This window comes from Plecotus auritus (assembly GCF_963455305.1).
Source record: "Plecotus auritus genome assembly, chromosome: 2".
Classification (NCBI taxonomy): domain Eukaryota; kingdom Metazoa; phylum Chordata; class Mammalia; order Chiroptera; family Vespertilionidae; genus Plecotus; species Plecotus auritus.
Genome location: NC_137771.1, coordinates 5,043,138 through 5,064,127, shown reverse-complemented (window position 1 = coordinate 5,064,127; position 20,990 = coordinate 5,043,138). Strand labels below are relative to the sequence as shown.

At 59.7% G+C, this 20,990-nt stretch overlaps 1 protein-coding gene across 2 annotated transcripts in view; it reads right to left on the bottom strand.

Moving 5' to 3' along the window:
• Window positions 1-20,922, bottom strand: part of SPSB1 (splA/ryanodine receptor domain and SOCS box containing 1) — a 76,858-nt gene extending 55,936 nt beyond the window's left edge. Inside the window, exon 1 of one of the 2 annotated variants that reach the window (XM_080658273.1) lies at window positions 20,822-20,922. In XM_080658273.1, coding sequence (XP_080514399.1) covers window positions 20,822-20,883 — 62 coding nt within the window. In that variant the 5' untranslated portion in view covers window positions 20,884-20,922. Of the gene's footprint in view, window positions 1-7,881; window positions 8,046-20,821 lie in introns of those variants that run through there. The other variant, XM_080658274.1, reaches the window with a different exon arrangement.
• Between the last annotated feature and the right edge of the window lie 68 nt (window positions 20,923-20,990).

Below are 20,990 nucleotides of genomic sequence, written 5' to 3'. Positions count from 1 at the left end.
ACTTTCCCCCCAAACCGTCTCACCCTGCGGCTGGTTGAATCCACGGATGCGGAACCCGGGAGACAGAGGGCCAATTGCACTAAAGCCACCAAGTTGTCCACTTTAAAATGGTTAATTTTAATGTTAGGTGAAATTCACCTCAATTTTAAAAACCCACCCTAATGAGCCCATGTCACAGAGACGTCAGCATATTAAGGGGATTAAGAGCCCTCCTGGAGTGGATTTCCACTGAGCCACACTGGTCCCATTGCTGCTGGGAGCCCCCATTTCCTCTCAAACCTGGGGCCACGCTGTCCTTGCTCCATGTCCAATTAATCCCCACCCCCCCAGCAGGAGGACGGTATCTCCCCGCTCCTCGCCCCTCCCCCTCACTGTGCCCAGAATGCTCACCGGGTTAAACCTGGCGATTTACAGTGAAAAGGTGCTAAGCAAACACTGCAGGAAACAGCGTCCACCCCAAGGGAGGCCCGGGGACCCAGGGATCCCGCTGCGGGGACCCAAGGCCAAGAAGGGGGGCAGCTGACAGGAAAAGGTAATCACCCCGGAGGCGCTGAGCCATTGCCCTGAGGAGTCAGGTCAGAGCTGACCCTCCAGGAGCATCCCCTGCTCCCAGCCCCTCCCCCCACAGGTCCACAGCCCCTCCCCACACAGGTCCACAGCCCCTCCCCACACAGGTCCACAGCCCCTCCCCACACAGGTCTATCCCCTGCGCCCAGCCCCTCCCCCCACAGGTCTATCCCCTGCGCCCAGCCCCTCCCCCCACAGGTCCACAGCCCCTCCCCCCACAGGTCTATCCCCTGCACCCAGCCCCTCCCCCCACAGGTCTATCCCCTGCGCCCAGCCCCTCCCGCAACAGGTCCACAGCCCCTCCCCCCACAGGTCTATCCCCTGAGCCCAGCCCCTCCCCCCACAGGTCCACAGCCCCTCCCCCCACAGGTCTATCCCCTGCGCCCAGGCCCTCCCCCACAGCCCGTCCCCTGCCATCCTCCTGCCTCTCTGTCCTAACTCAGCTCCTCTCCAGCCTCTTAGCAGCCCACGCTCACTGTCTGCACCAGGAATGCCTCCTGCCTCTGCCTCTCACCTCTGCCTGTCACCATCCCATAATGCCCTAGGCCCGTGGTTCTCAACCTTCCTAATGCCGCAACCCTTTAATACAGTTCCTCATGTTGTGGGGACCCCAACCATAAAATTATTTTCGTTGCTACTTCATAACTGGAATTATGTGACCCACAGGTTGAGAACCGCTAGCCAGGGTCACCTAAGACCATCGGAAAACACAGATATTTACATTACGATTCATAACAGTAGCAAAATTCCAGTTATGAAGTAGCAACGAAAGTAATTTTCTGGTTGGGGTCCCCACAACATGAGGAACTGTATTAAAGGGTCGCGGCATTAGGAAGGTTGAGAACCACTGCCCTAGGCACTGCCATCACAGGGCCTGTCTCCCACTACACAGAGATGGAACGAGACCCCCTCTCCATCCTTTGTATCCTCAGCCCCAGTAGATTGGCTGCATACAGTAGGTGCTCAATACATGTTTGCGTTAAAGCGGCCCAATAACAGCGCACGAGAGGGGCCTTGTCTTGGAGTGCGTGACCTCCCGTGGGGCCCGAGGGGAGATTCTGGTCTAGAAATGACAAGCTGACGGTCAGGTTCGGTGAGAGAGATGCCATTGCCACTGCCCACCCCACATGCTGTGCACCATGCACGTGGCTAGCCCTGTGCCCGTGGCTAGTCCTGATGCACGTCACCTCCCCGTAACCTCACAGCCACCTGGTGCGGGGGCAGCCACCCTGCACCGTCAGGCAGGCCGAGGCCATGAAGGGAAGCTTGTGTCTGCCCAGGCCACCCGGCCGGGAGGTGCTGGCGTGTCCTCTGAGCCCGGGTCCAGGCCTCGCCAAGCCCTGCTCGGAACCACCCTGCTACAGGCCTTGGCTGCACTCATGCGGCCAGTGGGTACCCAGTAGGAGCCTACTGTGTGCACTGAGCACTGGGGATGCAGTGATGAACAAGATCCATGCGTCCTACCCCCTGCTCTCCTGGAGCCCACAGTCCAGTGGGACAACAGCCGGCTCCCGGGGTGCCTCCAGAGGTGAGTGTGTGTCTGGCTTGGGTGACTGGCTACCCCTCCCTACAGGAACATGGGAGCAGGCGGGTCTGGGAAGAGGGGAGACTTCGTTTTTAAACGTTTAGTGAGAAGGGCGTGTAGGCCATCGGGTTGGCATGAAATGTGCAGGTGGCGGATCTGAGCGGGAGGCAGCGTCGGGGGCACCGGATATGGATGCTGGTGACTGAAGCAAGGAAGGGGTGGCGGGGACCTGCCTGAGGAGCGGGTGGACCCAAGGAGCTCTGAGGAGGGGGTTTGGGGAGACAGAGCAGGAAAGGCCAGGAGGCTGAGCAGAAGCAGGAGGGGGTGAGGAGGTGGGGGAGCTCTCTAAGCAGAAAGGAGGGGGGCAGGGGAGGCAGCACCAAAGCAGCAGAGCTGGTGAGTGGGTGCCCACTGACGAGCTCTGTGAATGTGGGCGGTGGGAGGGTGACCTCCAGGCTGCAGGAAGCCGGACGTGGAGACCAGGTGTGCTGACCTGGAGGGGACGGCCTTCAGCTGGAGGGCCACTCCTCTCACCCCGGCAGCAGCCCTGGGGGTGCAGTGGCCGCTTGAAGCCAGAACCCCGGGGCCTGGCCTGAGACCCTGCTCCCAGCCCACGCCCCCCCGCCCCCTCCACCAGCTCCCACAAGCAGCCTCAGCTCTTCTCCGAGCAGCCAGAGGGGCAGCGGCCTGTGAGGCTGGGCCAGTCCCCTCAGGGCATGGCAGGAGCCCCAGAAGTCCACCACCAGAGCCCCTGAATCCCCACAGCACCCCAAAGGCTCACCATGAGGCCCCTCCCCGGAGCCTTAACTCAGGGAGAGCAACAGAACACCAGAGACCAGGTGTCCCTCGGGGGGTGAACGGATAAAGTCAATGTGGTCCCCTAACCGGTTTGGCTCAGTGGATAGAGCGTCGGCCTGCGGACTGAAAGGTCCCAGGTTCGATTCCGGTCAAGGGCATGTACCTTGCTTGCGGTCCCATCCCCAGGAGGAGGTGTGCAAGAGGCAGCTGATGGATGTTTCTAGCTCTCTATCCCTCTCCCTTCCTCTCTGTAAAAAATCAATAAAATATATTAAAAATAAATAAAAAATAAATAAAGTCAGTGTGGTCCATCCATACCAGGGACTGCTGTGCAGCCTTCAAAAGGAAGGACACGCTGACACGTGCTACAACACGATGAACCGCGAGGACATCGTGCGAGTGGAATGAGCCAGCCACAGGAGGACAGCCTGCTTGCCTCCACTTCTCCGAGGGACCTCGAGTAGGCACGCTCATAGACACCGAAAGTAGGACGGTGGGTGCCAGGGCCTGGGGGAGGGGAGGGAGGGGTGTTAGAGACACAGATTTGTAGGATGAAAAGTCCTGGAGGTGGACAGAGGTGATGGTTGCACAGCAGTGTGAGTGTGCTTAAATGCCCCTGAACGGTCCACTCAAAAATGGTGAAAATGGTAAGTCTGATGTTATGCGGATGTTACTGTGATTTCTTTTTGAGAGAGAAGTAGAAAACCCTAAACCAGAGAGCCTTCCCAGGTGGCTCTTGGGCACCCTGGTGCCCACTGCAGAGACCCCAGCACGCACCCTCCTGTTAGCGGCCTGGCTGGCAAGGGCACTCGGAGCTGGCGCAGCCGCCCGGACCCCATCACCAGGTCGATCCCAGAATCCTGCTCCCTGCGCCATTTCCATCCCACATGCCCTGGGTCTTGGCCCACATCACCCACTGCCCCCCTCATTTTCCCAGAGGTAGCCACAGATGCTCCCACACTCCCCCACCCATCGCCCAGACGGTGAATTCCAGCCGGTAAAACGTACGTTTAGGTCAGTCGGGTCCAGAGCTGGTGACAAACCATTTCCACAGGCCCTGTCGCCAGCCCTGCTGGTGCCCAGGGTTCTACAGAGAACAAGGGTGAATGTGTCAAGGACTCAGAGCCTGGGCCTAGCACACATGTAACACCGTTTCCCAGCATTAATGTTCCTATCATCATCATCATCGTCATCATCATCATCGTCATCATCATCATCATCATCGTCATCAAACAAGGTCCCCCATGGCGCACTTAGCACCTGCTGCCTGAGCCTGGCCCCCGGCGGAGGGAGGGTGGGGAGGATGAGATCACTCACGGGACCAGGGTGAGAACGAGGCTGAACATCCAAAAGAAAAGTCCCTTTAAGTCTGGATATTGTCGGTCAGGCCTGTGGGTCCCTACCCTGCACGTTGGTCTGATAAAGACGCTCCTTCGCGCCCAGCCGGTGTGGCTCAGTGGTTGAGCAAGACCTGTGAACCAGGAGGTCAGGGTTCGATTCCCGGTCAGGGCACATGCCTGGGTTCCAGGCTCGGTCCCCAGTGGGGGGCATGCAGGAGGCAGCCAATCAATGATTCTCTCTCATTGTTGATGTCTCTATCTCTCTCTCTCTCTCTCTCCCTTCCTCTCTGAAATCAATAAAAATATTTTTTAAAAAAAGACACTCCTTTGCAAACTTTTCAGGAACAAAAAGGTAATTCGATTCACACATCCCACAACCTATCTCTTGAGAAGGATGGTGCTAAATCCTCAGAGTAAGCTCGTGAACGCCGCAGGATCAGAGGTCTGGCTCAATATGATGTTTCAGCAGGCAAGTGTCTGCTCCCCCAGGAGGAGGGGGTGCCAGGACCCGGCACAGCACGGGGAGCACAGCTCTGTCCTCCACCAGCTTGACCCCCACCAGCGGGCCCCTGACCCTCAGAGAAATTCAACGCCCTCCTGCTGCTTGCCAGGGCGTCAGGGTTCAGCCCTGGGGAGCCCGGGAGGGTGGTTTCAGCCTGGCTGGACCAGCCCAGGGAATGCAGCCCCACCCAGCTCCCGAGTGACATCACTGGCGCCCCCAACAGGACCTCTCCCTCCTGGCACCCCCAGAGCCCCCGGATTCTCCCCTGACCCTTGACCTCCCTAAAGCCACATCCGTCCTGGCTCATGGCTGTCAGAGCCAAGGCAGTCAACATGCCATTGCTTTTTTGACTCTGTGCTTCCCTGGGAAAGAAAAGGAAGACTCAATAAAGTTACTGCATTAGGTCATGGCACACCCCCATCCATGTACATGCACATTCTCTCTCTCTCTCTCTCTCTCTCTCTCTCTCTCTCTCTCTCTCTCTCTCTCTCTCCATCTCCTGGTAAAGCACTCTCTGCAGAAGAAATAGCAGTCAGAGAAGTGCTTAAAATGATCTAATCCACCCATCACTTCACAGCTGGGGAGACATGAGTGCCTGGCCCATGACCTCAGCCCGGGGGACAGTAACCAATGGCAACAGCTAGGACTCCGAAGACTTGGTCCATAGCCCTGGATGTGCACTTTGGGTAGGTCAGCCACCCTCTCTGGGCCTCTGCTGGGAAGATATCCTGTAAGACAGGACTTCCCAGCTCCTGCAAGCCAGCCTCTGCCCCAGAGCTTCACCCAGTGCTACCCACCACCCAGAGTGGGAGCCCAGGAAGGGAGAGGGCAGAGAAGGGAGGAGCAGCCCCGTCCTTGCTTGCTGTTCTCCTCACACCCCACAACCCTCCCCCTCCTACCCCAGGGAGGCTTATTCCAAGGACACCAAACCTTAGTCACTCGGACGGCGCTTTTACCATCAACACCTGTTAAAACTCACTCATGACCAGTTTCTGATGCTACCGGCTGGAGTGTTTAATTAAATATTACTCACTCAGGAAGCAGCCCCTGCCAACTCACCCCAAAGCGTATAGTTCATTTTCAGAGAAAGAGAGGGGGGGAGGGAGAGGCATCTGCACCCGCCTCAGCTGGCACCAGCAGGGCCCCCTAGTCCAGAGTGTGGGGTCCAACACAGCCCAAAGTCAGGGACCAGAGGGTCCACAGCCAGGTGATCATGGACGGCACACACACACTCACTCAGAGACACACTCACCCCACACAGACACACACTCACCCCACACAGACACACACTCACACAGATGCCCTCGGAGACACACACTCACACACACACACAGATGCACTCAGACACACACTCACTCAGAGACACACTCACCCCACACAGACACACACTCACCCCACACACACACTCACACAGATGCCCTCGGAGACACACACTCACACACACACAGATGCACTCAGACACACACTCACTCAGAGACACACTCACCCCACACAGACACGCACTCACACAGATGCACTCACACACACACACACAGATGCACTCACACACACACACAGATGCACTCACACACACAGATGCACTCACACACACACACACAGATGCACTCACACACACACAAATGCACTCAGACACACACACAGATGCACTCACACACACAGATGCACACACACACTCACACAGATGCACTCACACACACAGATGCACTCACACACACAAATGCACTCAAGACACACACACAGAGGCACTCACACACACACCAATGCACTCACACACACACAGATGCACCCAGAGATACACACAGATGCACTCACACACACACTCACACAGATGCACTCAGACACACACACAGATGCACTCACACACACAGAGAGATGCACTCACACACACACACAGATGCACTCACACATACACAAATGCACTCAGACACACACACAGAGGCACTCACACACACACAGAGGCACTCACACACACACCAATGCACTCACACACACACAGATGCACCCAGAGATACACACAGATGCACTCACACACACACTCACACAGATGCACTCAGAGACACACACAGGTGCACTCTCACACACACAGATGCACTCACACACCCACTCGCATAGATGCACTCAGACACACACATTCAATCAGACACACACTCATACAGATGCACTCAGACACACACACAGATGTACTCACACACAGAGATGCACTCAGAGACACACACTCCCAGACACACACGTATGCAGAAGCACACTCATACCTCAGAGCCACACATATGCACTCTCACATACATTTACACACCTAGTCACACACCCACACCACACGGACGGGCTCACAGGGACTCACTCACACCGCACCATAGCTCAGGCACACGCCACCTTCACTCTCTCACACACAAACTTGCAGTCTCTGCAGGCGCAGCCAAGCGGGGCCATTCACATCCCCAGGAGCCTCTGCCCTGAACTTGACCAGGGCCATCGCCAGTCCTCACACACCCGGACCAGGTGACCCATCGCAGGGCTGCACCCACGGACCAGGCTGCCCTGGGTTTTCCGTTTTAAAGATCCCCTGACATAACCCTCGGCTCCAAGCCGCGGCGGCTCCGGGGAGGCGGGAGGGTGGCGCCGCCCGGGTGTCGCCCAGCGGGCTCCCCGGGGGAGGCGCTACCGGGCAGGCAGGGGAAGAGCGAGGGGGCCGGTCCCGCGGCGCTGCAGATGCGGGCGGACTGGCGGGAAAAGCGAAACTAACTTCGCGGAGCGGGCGGGGCAGGTGGGCGCCCCCGCTTCGGCCGCGGGACTGTCGCGGGAACAGAGAGGCCGGGGGGTCCCGGCACCTGGAAGTCGGCGGGGGCCGCGCGCCCGAGGCCCCTTCACCTGGGCTGCAGCCGCCGAGTCTCAGCCGGGCGCCACGGCCGTCGCAGCCGCGGGGACCCCCGCCCCGTCTTGCCCTGCAGGTGGGGACCCCCGGCTGCCGCGACCCGCCCGCGCCTGCAGCGGCAGCACCGTCAGCGGCGATGGGCGGCGCCCGACCCCCTCTCCCGGGACCCGAGGCGACAGCAGGCTCCCCGCGCCCACCCACTCGGTCCCCAAGTGCGCGATCCCCGAGCCCACCCCGCCCGGCCCGCAGCCACCCGCTCCCCGACCCCGGCCCTGCCTACCGCGCCGGGGAGGCCGCCGCCGCCGCCCGCTCTCCGGGGCCGAGAGGCTCGAGCGCCCGGGCCGCGCCCGCCGCAGGGACCGAAGTCACCTCCTCCCCGCGGCCCGGCGCCAGCGCCTGGAGCCTGGTTCCTGTGCGAGCGCGCCGGCCGCCCGAGCGCGACTTCTGTGCAAAGAAGAAAAAGCGACCAAAGGCTTTAAAGTGAAAAAACGAGCCTAGCGCGGGGCGGGGGGGCGGGGGGGGCGCGGCCCGACTTGACCCCGCCCCCGCCCCGCCCCGCCCCGCCCCGGGCTCGGGCGTGCGGGCGGCTGCGTGAGGCTGGGGTGGCGGAGGGGCGCGGGGCGCCGGCGGTCCCGCGGGGGGGCGGGCAGCGCTTCCCGTGCCCCGCGCCCTCGGCCGCCCCCCTCCGCCGCTCCCTCCTCGCCCCACCGAGGCCGCTGGAGCGCGCGGGGTGGCGCCGAGGCGTCGGTCCCTCCGGAGGCGCCAGAGGCCGGAGTTGCAACACGCGAAGGAGCGCGCAGTGCCAGCCCCGGGAGGGGGTGGTCTTGCTAATAATAATTCACAATCTCTTGGGGGAGCGGGGGTTGTTTCAGTAACCTCGGAGCAAGGCCTCGCTTGCCTCATCTGACATTCCCAGCAGCTTGAAGTTCCGTAATTCTAGGGCACAGGAGAGGGGCTGTGGGCAGGGATGAGCCCCGCTCCAGCGTCCCCATGCACGTCCATTTGGGTACCCGGTACCCATAAGGAGAAGCGCGGGGGTGGGGGCTCCTCAGGACTCTCAGACCCCAGGGTCTGAGCACCTGGGCACCCCAGCGCCTGATGGCTCCAGGCAAACAGCAGGCTGAGTTCCATGCGTGATGAAGAATGAATGAATGAATGAATGAGCGAGCAATTGCCTGGAGGTCCCCACGCCTGACGACTTCTCTACACGGTGTCCTGTGGCTCTCGCTCATCAAAGGCATTTTCCTCCCCATCCCCTACATAGCAGCCACTTGCACCCTAGAACTGGGAAGTTTTAAAAGAAATTACTCTTTTAAGAACAAAATCTTACATTCCTCCACCCCGCGCTGTGCGTAGTGTCCTTGGAGGGTATGGGGAATTGGCATTGCTGGAGAAGCTGTTATAAACAACGTGGTCTCTAGTTATTTCATCTCTACCAGAACCTGGAAGGGCAGGACTGCTGAGCTCATTGTAACGATGAGGAAGCCGTACGTGGCCGGAGGCCCTGGCCTAGCAAAGCTGGGAGCCCAACCGGACTGTTAGCTTCCAAAGTTTGATGTCTTCCCACCTCCTGCTGTAAATCAGTTTTGCTTTGTTTTGAATTTTGAAACTATTGTGGCTCACCTGGCTGCAATGGGGTGGGCAGGCCTGTGTGGGCATCCTGGCCACTCAGCTGACACTCCTGGTTCAAGTTGCCTAGGGGCGTTGAGCCCAGCCTAGTCAGGTGGGCAGCCACTGCCCACAGGCCAGAGGCGCTTGGAACTTAAAAGGGCGCGTGACTCCCTTTAGCCACTTTGCAATTTGAGAAGTGTGCCTTGTCCCGGATGGACGTCAGGCCCGTGGGAGAGGTGTGAGAGCACAGAGATGCCAGGGGGATGGGGGTCTTTCCAGGCCCCTGGTGTACCCCAGAGTGTGGTCTTGAAAAAGCACAGCTGCCTCCGGGCTTCATTCCTCTCCCCCAAAGGGGTAACCGTGATCCAAGTGCTGTAATGCACCAAGTGTGCGCCCCCCTCGGGTGCTGTCCTCTCACGGTGCGGCCTCACTTCTCATCCTGGAGGCATCTTCCGGAACAGACTGGACAGTGCAGGTTGCGTGGACCTAATTCAAGGAGCAGGGTCTGTTTATCTAGGGCCAGAGACCCCACCTCTGATGGGAACCCTGACAGATGGTTCCCAGTTTGACGTCCTCAGCACTCTCACCCCGCCCTCCTGCAGCATGAATCTAAAACTCCCAGCTCTGATCCATGCAGGTAATTAGATCCTGCTGACCTGAATTTCCCAGAGGCGTCCCTGAGGGCCTTCCTCCCCGCCAGGACACCGGGCTGGTGGGCCAGATGAGCTTGGGAAGCTGGTCATCCAGCAGAGACCCGCATGGAGCGGTGTTGAGCAATCGAGGAGACCAAATTATGCCCCTGTGTGCTCCTCATATCAGCGCCGATATATCGCTTGTTAGAAGATACATAATCTTGCAATGCCGTGACATCAGCTGATAAACACCATCCAGGAATCTGCGGACTGACTCCAAGTCCTCAGCTAAGTATCTGTGTCCCACAAGGGTGAGGAGGCAGGAGGGTGATTCTGGGATCCTGGTGGTGCCACCCCCCCCCCAGCTCCACCCCCACCCACACACACATTTCATCACTTGCATCAGTACAGTTTGCTCACGTCTCTAATCTGTCTCGGGAAAATGACGGGGAGAAATTATAAGATAGCAAAATGGACAGCAGCTGCTTTTTCTGATGACGAAGAGTCTGTCCAGAGATGTCTCGTGCACTCTTTGGGCCCCTAGAGCAGAATTCTACTGTTTTCTTCTTCCTTCCTTTTTCCTTCCTTCCTTCCTTCCTTTCTTCCTTCCTTCCTTCCTTCCTCCCTCCCTCCCTCCCTCCCTCCCTTCCTTCCTTCTTTTTTTCCTTCCTTCTTTCTTTTTTTAAATATATTTTATTGATTTCAGAGAGGAAGGGAGAGGGAGAGGGAGAGGGAGAGGGAGAGAGAGAGAAACATCAATGATGATAGGGAATCATGGATCGGCTGCCTCCTGCACACCCCTCACTGGGGATGGAGCCCGCAACCAGACATGTGCCCGATGGGGAATCAAACCGTGACCTCCTGGTTCATAGGTCAACGCTCAACCACTGAGCCACACTGGCCGGGCTCCTACTGTTTTCATAAGCATGAGGGACTCCATCTTCTCCAAGTCCCTTTGCTGATTGGAGTAAATGGGCAAGGAATTTGGAACTAGACACGCCTAACCCAAACCCCAGCTCTGCCATTCACCAGCCGTGCGGCCTTGAGCAAGTTCCTTAACCTCTGAGACTCAGTTTCCTCATCGGTAGTATAGCTCTACATGTTTCCCAGAATTTGTGGGGTGAGGGACACTCATTCAACAAATATTAATTGAGCACCACATGTGCAGGGGATTGTGTTAAAAGGAAACCATAGGGTTTTGAGGACTTTCCAGATAATGGACACATGTTACATATTATTATTGACAAGAATAAAAAGAGGTTTCCTTGCTTGGCTGTGGCTCAGTGGTTGAGCATCAATCTATGAACCAGGAATCCCAGTTTGATTCCCGGGGTTGCAGGCTCAATCCCGGTGTGGGGCGTGCAGGAAGCAGCCAATCAATGATTCTCATCATTGATGTTTCTATCTCTCTCTCTCCCTCTCCCTTCCTCTCCGAAATCAATGAAGATATATCTTCTTTAAAAGAGGTTTCCTCGAGCCCTAACTGGTTTGGCTCAGTGGATAGAGTGTCGGCCTGCAGACTGAAGGGTCCCAGGTTCGATTCCGGCCAAGGGCACGTACCTTGGTTGCGGGCACATCCCCAGTGGGGGGTGTGCAGGAGGGAGCTGATCGATGTTTCTCTCTCATCGATGTTTCTAACTCTCTATCATTCTCCCTTCCTTTCTATGAAAAATCAATAAAATATATTTTAAAAAAATAATAAATAAAAAAATAAAAGAGGTTTCCTCGAAAAGCATGGGATCCATAATACAGAAGTGTGGCAAGATCCACCCGAACAGAAAGAACACTGAAGAGTATTAATACAATTTGGACCAATTCTGCATCTCTAACAAAAGATTTTCTTATCTCATGCAGTGACACTGAAGTAGAGTGGGCCTTATCTTACAGAACTTTGATCTTACAGCATTCATGAATTAGTACATTGATTCCTTTCATAGACTCTGGCCTTAAACTTCTGTGGGTTTCATTAAGGATCACGTGTTGGACAGTGCCACCTGCTGGCAACAGATGATATTGCAGTGTAGCTCTATCAGACATTGTCACTCATCAGAATGAAGGAATCATGTGGTTTCAGTGGCTTTAAAATGAGACACTGGGTGACAGCCAGGCTGGAGGGAAGTTCCCACAACTTTGAAAAGAAATTAATAAAGAAGTGACCTTGGACTTGTGACCGTAATGATTGCAGCCAGCCACTGAGGACCCCCATGCAGCCAGCTACCAAGATGTGGGAGCAGAGCCTTCAGTCCCTGCAGAGCGCTGGCACCCGACCCAGAGGGACAGGTTCTGCCCCAGCCGCCACCCCCTGTTGGCACAGGCCCGTGGAGGATCTAGGCGAAGGCGCCGTCAGGAGCCAGGTGGCTCTGGGCATTAGCACCTCCCTGCCCCTGTCTCATGTTCTGGGTCATCTGGTCGCCCTTGTCCGCTGATTTCTATGTGCCACAGAGATGCCCAGTGCCTCCCGGGATGAATGGTGCTCTGCGAGATTGGGCCCACACAATGCCGGTCAGTCCCTCCCCACCTCCCCCAGGAATGCCCCCAGGGGCAGGCCAGCCCCTTCCTGTCCTCCACGCTGTCCTTGCTCCAGTCCCTTGGGGAAGCCGAGTCTGGGTGAGGTCCCCAGGGTGCCCACTCGGAACCCAGGAGGGGAAGGACTAGGGTGAAGGGAGTTGAATTTTTTTTCTATTTAAAAAAAAACCCCAAGCCAATATTTTTAGGTGCCAGCTAAGAAGTGGCTTCCTCTACGCAGGGTCTTCCTCGTCGGCTGTGTGGTGGGTGGTGCTGGGCTGGTGGGGACAGATGCTGACATCTGGTTTTAGTGAGGGGTCTGCTTTCCCCACTCAACCAGCTCCAGAAGGAACTTTCAGGAAATTGGTGGCAATCGGAACCCCGCTCCTCTGGCCTCTGGATTTCATTCCGCTCCCAGACCACCCAGGCGGCTGGCACTCAGCAAGAGTGGGCTGAGCTCTGTCTGGGAGCCGCATCGGGGAGACACTCTGCAGCAGACGCCTGAAGCCATCTGTCAACCTGTGCGTCTCTGTGCCCAGCAGGGCCCGGGGCAAGGAGGGGCTCCAGGCGACCCTGCAGCTGGCCTGTGAGGGGGTCACCCCGTCTCCCCGGGCCGCTGGGAAGGACACAGGGATGGCAGCAAAGGCCCAGAGACTAGCTCTGCCTCCCATCAGGGGCTCCGGGTTCCAGGTGTGGCTGGGGGAGGGGCATGCAGATCTACTGAGACCTGGGCACGTGGGCAAAGCAGGCACAGAGGAGGGGCCCTGCCCGCCTGGGCTGCTGATGGACAGCTCTGTGGACCAATCTGCCTCCACAGCCACAATCCTGACAGCTGAGCGAGTCCTCGGAGGGGCTCCCAGGTCACTGAGTAGGAGCAGATCCTCCTGGGCCAGGGGGCCTGGGAGTTGCATTCTATCAGCCTCCAGAACCCCACAGCCACAGCCCCCGCACCCTCGGCCCACGGCTCTCGGAGGATGAGCCCATGGCCCGCACCAGGGCTCCCCGCTGTAGCAGCCCCTGGAGAACGTCTGTGGTGCCCCCAGGCTGGGCAGTGCCCCCACCAGGCACCCCTGCAGCTCCAGCCAGCCTGCGACCACCTGGTCCTGTCTCTTTCCCTACCAGACTGGGAGCCACAGGCTGGGTCCTCCTCTGTCCTGGGCCCCCATTAATGCCCAAACCAAGCACAGTGCTTGGCACATAGTAGGTGCTCAATAAATACTGGGGGCGGAGGGGGGGAAACGTGAAGTCAATTGGCAACTGAACGTAATCTGCGGCCCCCGGCACCTTTCCCCAGAGCCCTCCTGTGCCCACCGCCCTCCTGTCCACCTGCGCCCCCCGCAGGACGGCGGCAGCACCTGGGGCCGGCCCTGTCGGCAGCTGAGTGCCCTGCTAGACTGTCCTTTCCTGTGCGCAGGGCCGGGCTCGGTCCCCTGTGTCACAGCCCCTGGGACACGAGAGACCTGCAGTGTCAGATGACGGGACTTGGTGAGTGGACACGAGTCCCTGTGTGTGCCTCCAGCGCTGAGGGAGCCAGAGTGAGGGCCACGCTGAACCCCTTCCCAGAAAGCAGCCCCATTACCCGGTTAACAGAGGAGGAAAGCGAGCTCAGTGGTAAACCAGGCCCCTGGCTCCGCAGCGAACCAGCATGACCAGGATTCGAACCCAGAGCCCAACTCTGACCCTCACAGCCCGCGGTCCTGCGAAGGCCGCGAGCAGCAGGGATCCAAGTCCTGGGCCCAGACCCTCCGAGGGCACGGGAAGTGTCGGTGTGGGCAGAGCCGCAGCCGAGACCTGCGGAGTGGGAGGAAGGGTCGATGGCAGGGGACAGCACGGGGACCCCAAGAGATGAGACACACGGGGAGGCCAGGCTGCATGAGCGCCGTGTCCTTCCTTGGGGACGGCCCGATCCAGGCGACCTCACAGCGGGATGATAAATTCCCACCTCACACTGTCCCGTTGGCGGATCTGACAGGAGCCGGGGGCCCGGGCGCTGGAGAGGCACCGTGCAGACCGAGGTTCTGGGGCCCAGGTTCGGGGAGAGGCGGGCGAGGAGGCGGAGGGTGGGCAAACAGAGACCCTGCTGGTCACCCTCTCTCCTTGGACCTCTCTGGGGCCGGGGAGGGGCCTCGGTGGCACCGGCTCTCCTTATGAAGAGGGGGACAGTGACCAGAGAGCGAGGAGACCCTCCATGCAGCCGGTAAGTCATCATATCTGCACGGAATCAAACCCTCGCTCAGAACGCAGCGGCTGTGGCCGCCTCGGAGCCAGTGAGGCACCGGGATGATGTTAGCGCTGGCGGCGGGGAGCCAAGGAAAGCACCGTGACCCGCGTTCATTTCCGGGCGCACGACTGACCGCACTTCTGGGCGCGGCCCCTCCGGCTCCTTCTAGCTGCGCTCTGAGCCAGTGGGGTGGGCGAGCCGGTGGGGTTGGCGAGCCGGTGGGGTCAGTGAGCCGGTGGGGTCGGCAAGCCGGTGGTGTGGGTGAGCCGGTGGTGTGGGTGAGCCGGTGGGGTTGGCGAGCCAGTGGGGTCGAGGAGCCGGTGGGGTTGGCGAGCCGGTGGGGGTCGGGGGGTCGGGGGGTCGGGGGGTCGGCGAGCCGGTGGGGGTCGGGGGGTCAGTGAGCCGGTGGGGTCGGCGCAGGCCGCTGCAGAGCTCTGCTGTAAGCCGCTGGGTTTGGGTTTCGTGGGGGAGACTGGCTCCCGGAATCACTGGATGATCAGAAAAACGTTTGGGCGGATGTTCCCTTCTCCGGAACACGAAATGACGGCTGCTGCGCCTGTTACGTCTGCCAGTGAGCGAGACCGCCCTGGCTCCTCAGGGCCGGTGGGCACGAGCCACGGGTCTAAGGCGCTGACACGCGTGGCGCATCCATGTGGGCATGTCCGCTCCCTCCCCCACCCCCCATCCAGGGGCCGATCCAGAGGCAGGCCCTGCCCCGTTCCCATGAGGGCTCTGGGGCAGGGATGTGATTAGAAAAGGGAGCAGGGTTCTTGCCTGGAAGCTGATGGGCAAAGCACTGGACAAAGACTGAGAAAATCATGACTGTTCACAGCCGAGAATTGGGGGAGGGGAGGCCGGGAGGGGCGAGGGCTCCCCAGGCCCCTCCTGGTGCTGCCCCTGCCCCAGGGACCCAGGCTGGACCCAACGAAGTCCGCCAGGGCGTCCCAGGCAGAGCCATGAGCCCAATGCCCTCCCCTCCCTGGCATCTTGCACCGTCCAGGGCAGCTGTGGGCAAACGACGGCCCGCGGGCCAGATCCGGCTGTTCTATCCGGTTCTCTTGCTCTCCCCTCCGCTCCTTTACTTTGAATTTATATTAGTTCACACAAACACTCCATCCATGCTTTTGTTCCGGCCATCCGGTCCAGTTTAAGAACCCATTGTGGCCCTCGAGTCAAAAAGTTTGCCCACCCCTGGTCCAGGGGCTGTAAGCCACTGGCAGCCACGCCCCCTTGCGGGACAGGCACGGTCGCCGGATTAAACACGGGACACCCAGGTAAATGTGAGTTTCAGAAAAACCACCAGTAACGTTTTAGTAGAAGTAGGTCCCAAATGTTGCATGGGACATACTTCTACTTGAACTGCATTTCTGTTCTTTATCTGAAACTCGAATTTATCTGGGTGTCCTGTCGATTTACTCGCTAAATCTAAGGACCCTAATGCACGGGGAGCGGAGCTCAGTGTCCTGGGGACGCCGCCCTGGTCCCTGGTCCCTGGTCCAGCTCGGCTGACGCTGCTCCCACGCCGGGCCTTCCGGGGAGGAGCCCAGCGTGGCCTTGTTCTTTCAGATCCCGTTCGAGTTGGGTTTCTGTCGCTTGCGACCCAAGTGCAGGGCGGCTCCCCAGGGGGTATCAGTGAGCCACCTGGCCACGTTTCCATGACAACAGCACAGCCAGTGCCCATCACAACACCGATTTGTCCCAGCCCCGGGCTACATGCCCCAGGAAGCGCCTTCCCTGTGTGCTTCCCGGGCAGAGGCGTGATCGGGGACAGGACGGGACTGCGGACTCTGGTCTGCAGCCTTCATCACCGCCGGGACCATCCCTCCCCCGTGGGCTCTGGGCGGGGGGTGTCTGTCACCTGTGCCTCTGAGTCCCTGGGGAGCCCACCCTCTGATGTGCACGCCGCTCTGGCTCTTGGCCCTCTCCACCTCCCTCCCATCCCCCCTCCCGTGGTTCTGCAGTTTTATCTGAGCGCCCACAACCTTACGTTCCTGGAACGTGGCACAGTTTGGGGGTTGGGGGCGAGCATCAGGCAGAGGACATGACAAAGCCAGCTGGTCCTGCTGCTGGGAACGGCTCCCTCCGGGCCCTCCCTCCCAGGGGCCGCAGTGCACTCCCCCGGCGGACGTCCTCCCCACCCGGTGGGCTGCCAGGAAGGTGGGGAATCCGTGAGGGGCCGTCTTGGCCACGGGCGCATCCAGGAGGCCCAGGGACCTCGGGCGGTGGGATGCAGCCCTGGGCTCTGCAGCCCGCGTCTGCAGTGGGTCCTCCAGGCTGCCCTCCCCGCTCCTCCGAGAACACACAGCCCGGTGACGAGGCCACAGCCCACCACCCTCCAGCTCCCACAGAAAAAAGGAAAACATGAATTTTGGCAAAACGATTTTATTGTTTAAAAAAATAAATGTTGCATCTGACATAGAAAAAGTCATTTTGAAACTCTGAATGTGTCTGTCTGAGGCCTCTTTAAGGGCCCGGTATTCCCATAAAAACCGGGCAGTTCTCTTGGCAAAAAGGCACAGCAGTCTTGCTGCTTGGCAGGGGGTGCGTTTGTGCCCACCACCTCCCCACCACCCGGGGGTCTCCCCCGGCTCCCTGCTCCTCGCGGCAGAAGCCCAGTACCGTCTCCCAGCCCCGGACAGAGGACAGAAACGCCATCCAGACCCAACACCTGCTTCAGTGCCCACACCCCCTCCAGGCGTCTTGCGAGCACCCGACAGCCTGGCCTTCCCAGGTGTAAACCAGGCACAGGTGCCAATGGCCCTGGGACCCACGCAGGCCCTGCTGGCATCTCCTCTCACCCGGTCCTTCCCAATGCAGAAGCCGGGGGTGAAAAGAGCGCCCTCCTTCTCATGGAATCGTCACCTAAGAAAGCCAGTGGCACCTCAAGGCCTGCGGTGCCCAGCAGAGCATAGGGGAGGTGTGTGGGGGGGGGGGGGGGGGGGGGAGACACACTGCAGCCCACATTCTTCATTCCAGCAAGTGACCGCAGGGGACCGGCCCTCGTGGGCCCTGCCCTCTTTGGAGTCTGTCTTTCCCGGGGCGGCAGGTGCTGACCGCATTGGCCGGTCACTGGGGCCCCTGGCCCTGTCACCACTGGCCTTTCCTGGGGCTGTTCCCTGACGTGCACCAGGCAGCTTCTCTCCGCGTGGACTGAGGCCTGCGGGGCCCGTTGGCTGAAGATAAAGACGCGCTGAAGGCCGATGCCGACGTGAGGCTGTGGGTATTTCCATGGAAAAGATTTTGTTTCTGAAAACTAAACTGTAGGAAAGGTCTGATGGGCGCCCTCCTCCTTTCTACCACGCCATCCCCGGGGGGGCGGGGAGGACGGAGCGCCCAGGCCGGGAGCCCAGCCTGTGATTCCGGAACGACCCCCCGGGGAAGATCTGAGGTACCAGCCCCGGCAGAGAGTGCTGATTAGCTGCTATGAAGCGCCGTCTGCAGAGAAACGGGCAGGAGCATCCCGGAGACGGACTGGGACGGTTTCGCCTGCGGTTAGCAGAAAACGGCTCCCAGATCAGAATCGGATTCCAGCTCACAGCAACCTGGAAAGTCCCTCCTCCTTTCCAGACACACATGGCAACAATGCTTCTCCAGAGATGCCAATCTGACAGGCCCCCCAGAAGGCCTTCTGCCTGTGCAGGGCTCCGCCAGGGCTCCCTGGAGGCAGGCGGCCCCGCGGGGGGCTGGGAGGGCACGTCTAGAATCCTTAAGACCCGGCTTAGGGGCAACTGGCCTGTTGTCATTAGACGTCAGTTCCCAAATCACCAGTGAATGAGGCTCCTCCCACTGCCTCACAGGGTGCTGAAAGGACCAGACCAGACCACGCTGTGCAAAATGTTTGGTATTGAGCCCGGGACTTAGCCCCTCCGTCACCATCGCTCCCAGCTTCTGGGGAGGGCTTCCTCACCACCCACTGCTCCCCCTTCGTGACGCCCCCCACCACGCCCCAGCAGCCCTGTGGTGCTACGTGAGCCCCTGCTCTGGGCCCAGGCAGCCCCGCTGTGCTGGGTGGGCCCAGGCGTGAGGCTGCAGGACTGGGAAGCCCGGGTTCGAGGCCCAGCACGGTGGCAGTGTCCCCGTGGGAGCCAGGCAGGCGTGCTCCCTCCCAAGCCTGGGTCCTCGGCTGTGGAACGGGCTAAAGCTGGATTCCAGCAGCGTTTTTCAAACTATGTATCAGCTCAAGTTAGCGGATGACAAGCAGCATTTTCTTAATGAGACAGAAAAGAGAGGGCACACGTTCTCAGGCAGGTCCTGACCACGCTGGGCTGGAGACAGGGTTCCGGCTGTGGGTCACGGTCCCAAACGTTTGGAAAGCACCGGCTGAGGTGGCCGGTTCTGAGGCTCCCTTCCCGGCTCAGGGCAAGGAGGGGAAGGGGAAGGGGTGGGAAAGTGAGTGCTGACAGTGTCCCCCAGGGGACTTTCAAGACAGCAGTTGATTGTGGAAAGGAAACCTTTGGCATTTTTGCCCCATCCCAAGCCCATGTGCAAACTCCCCACAGACCAAGGGTGCCTTCGGGGGCAAGGCAGCCCTCTAAGAACAGGACATCCTCGGCTCAGGCCTGCAGTGACTCACGATTATTCAGAAGTGGTGACAGCTCACCCTTTATCCCAGACTGAGGCGCGGGCATGTGGAGGTCCCTTCCTCTCTGGTGTTGCAACCACAGTGCAACAAGTTTCCAAGGAACAGCTGGGGGGCGGGGGGTGCTGGGGCCAAGGGCCCAGGGAGGCAGAATGCAAAAATGGGAGCAGGACCCGGGGAATTCCGGGGACACAGGGGGAATGCCTGGGAGTCAGACCGCAAAACACCGGCAGGGATGGTGCGTGAGCGCCCCCGCGTGGCCACCGTGGCACCCGACCTGCAACCACCTGTGTCCATCTCTAGAGCAGAAAGGCTAAGATGCTGACCCAGAAAGGGAGGAGACTCCCCACCCGGCACTGATTCTGTGCTGCCGAGGTCAGCGGCCGCCTGCCAGCGGAAGCAGAATTTTAACGGGCGTGCCCCTGGACAGGCACCACCTCACAGGCTCCCATCTCACACGGGAGCAACAGTCCTTTAAATCGCAGCCGTGAGGAAAGTCTGAACAGTCAAAAGTAGAGAAATGGATTTCGGGGTGCCCCTCCTCACCAAGGAAAGCCCTCAGCACGACATGGACACGTGCCTGTCTGATGGGGTTCTGCCTCACAGTGAGGCTGTGAGGCGGGGTACAGTCACGTGAAGCATCTCTTATTCCTTGACAGCCACAGCTGGGGGCACGCCTAGATGGAAAGCTGAAATACTGTGTCCCGTCACTGTTGATGTTTTAAAAGCATTTCAGATACCCGTGGGGGTCTCGGGAGAACAGGCCCCGCTTCTCGAGAGCAGAGCACCCCACCTATCCCTAAGGAGAAGCCGCGCCTTGTTCCCAAGCCTCCCACAATGCAGTGGTGCAGGGAGCGGCGGGGGGCCCGGCAGGCAGGACGTCGCGGGCTGGGTGCCACGAGAGGCAGTGTGAGGAGGGTGCTGCAGCCCCGGCTGCTGGAGCCGCGGCCGCCCCAGCTCCTGTCTGGTCAGATCAGAGCGTCTGGATGGTGCGTCACTGACGGTACATCCCTCCCCACAGTGAGCTGTCCCCATCCAGGAGAGACTGACTACATCTTTCCTGTAAGACAGCGGGACCCCGAAAGCACAACACCCACCAGGAGGTCCTGAGATGGAAAGAGCCCTCGGAAGGGGGGACCCTGGGATGGCCTGATGGCTGTGCCCAGTGGGCGGGGCGGGTCCCCCCATGCAGAGAAGGCCATTACTGAGGAAGGGCCCCTAACAAGTCACGAGGTTTTTGGCACCGTTGTAGCACCCAGTATTTGTGGCTGTGCTCTTGTCATCATCTTCCTGTCTATAATGGGGAGTCTGGGGACAGCCAAGATACCAAGGAGGGATGGACGCCCCCCGAGTCGGGACGAGGAGGAAGGAGGCAGCCCACAGGGGGCAGGACAGCAGCCGAACGGCAGAGGCTCTGGAAGGAAGGGAAGCAGGGGCTGCACCAGCACCTGCCTGGCAAGGCCCCTGCACCCGCGGTGCCAGGCTCCCTGCTCTCTGCTGCCCGCACTCTTCTCCATGGAGCCGTCCCAGGGTCCCCCCTCCAGGACCCTCCGGCCCACCGCACGCCTCCTGCTGAAGCTGGGGGCTCTCATGCCGCAGCCTGGCCACGAGGCGGGCTGATGTTGACGGGGAAGCGCCAGTCCCTCCGTTAGGGGGACGCCTCTCTCCTAACCTGGATGTGAAGTTTCTCACGAGCCTCCATCGCCTCCTTGTTTCTGGGTCTGACCACCACATCTGGACAGGGACGATCAAAGGGGTTGGGACGGGGCCTCTCCAGGGGCTGACCCTGAGGCATCCGATTCCAGAGAGCCAGGCGCCCGGGCAGGTGGCAGGACTCGGGA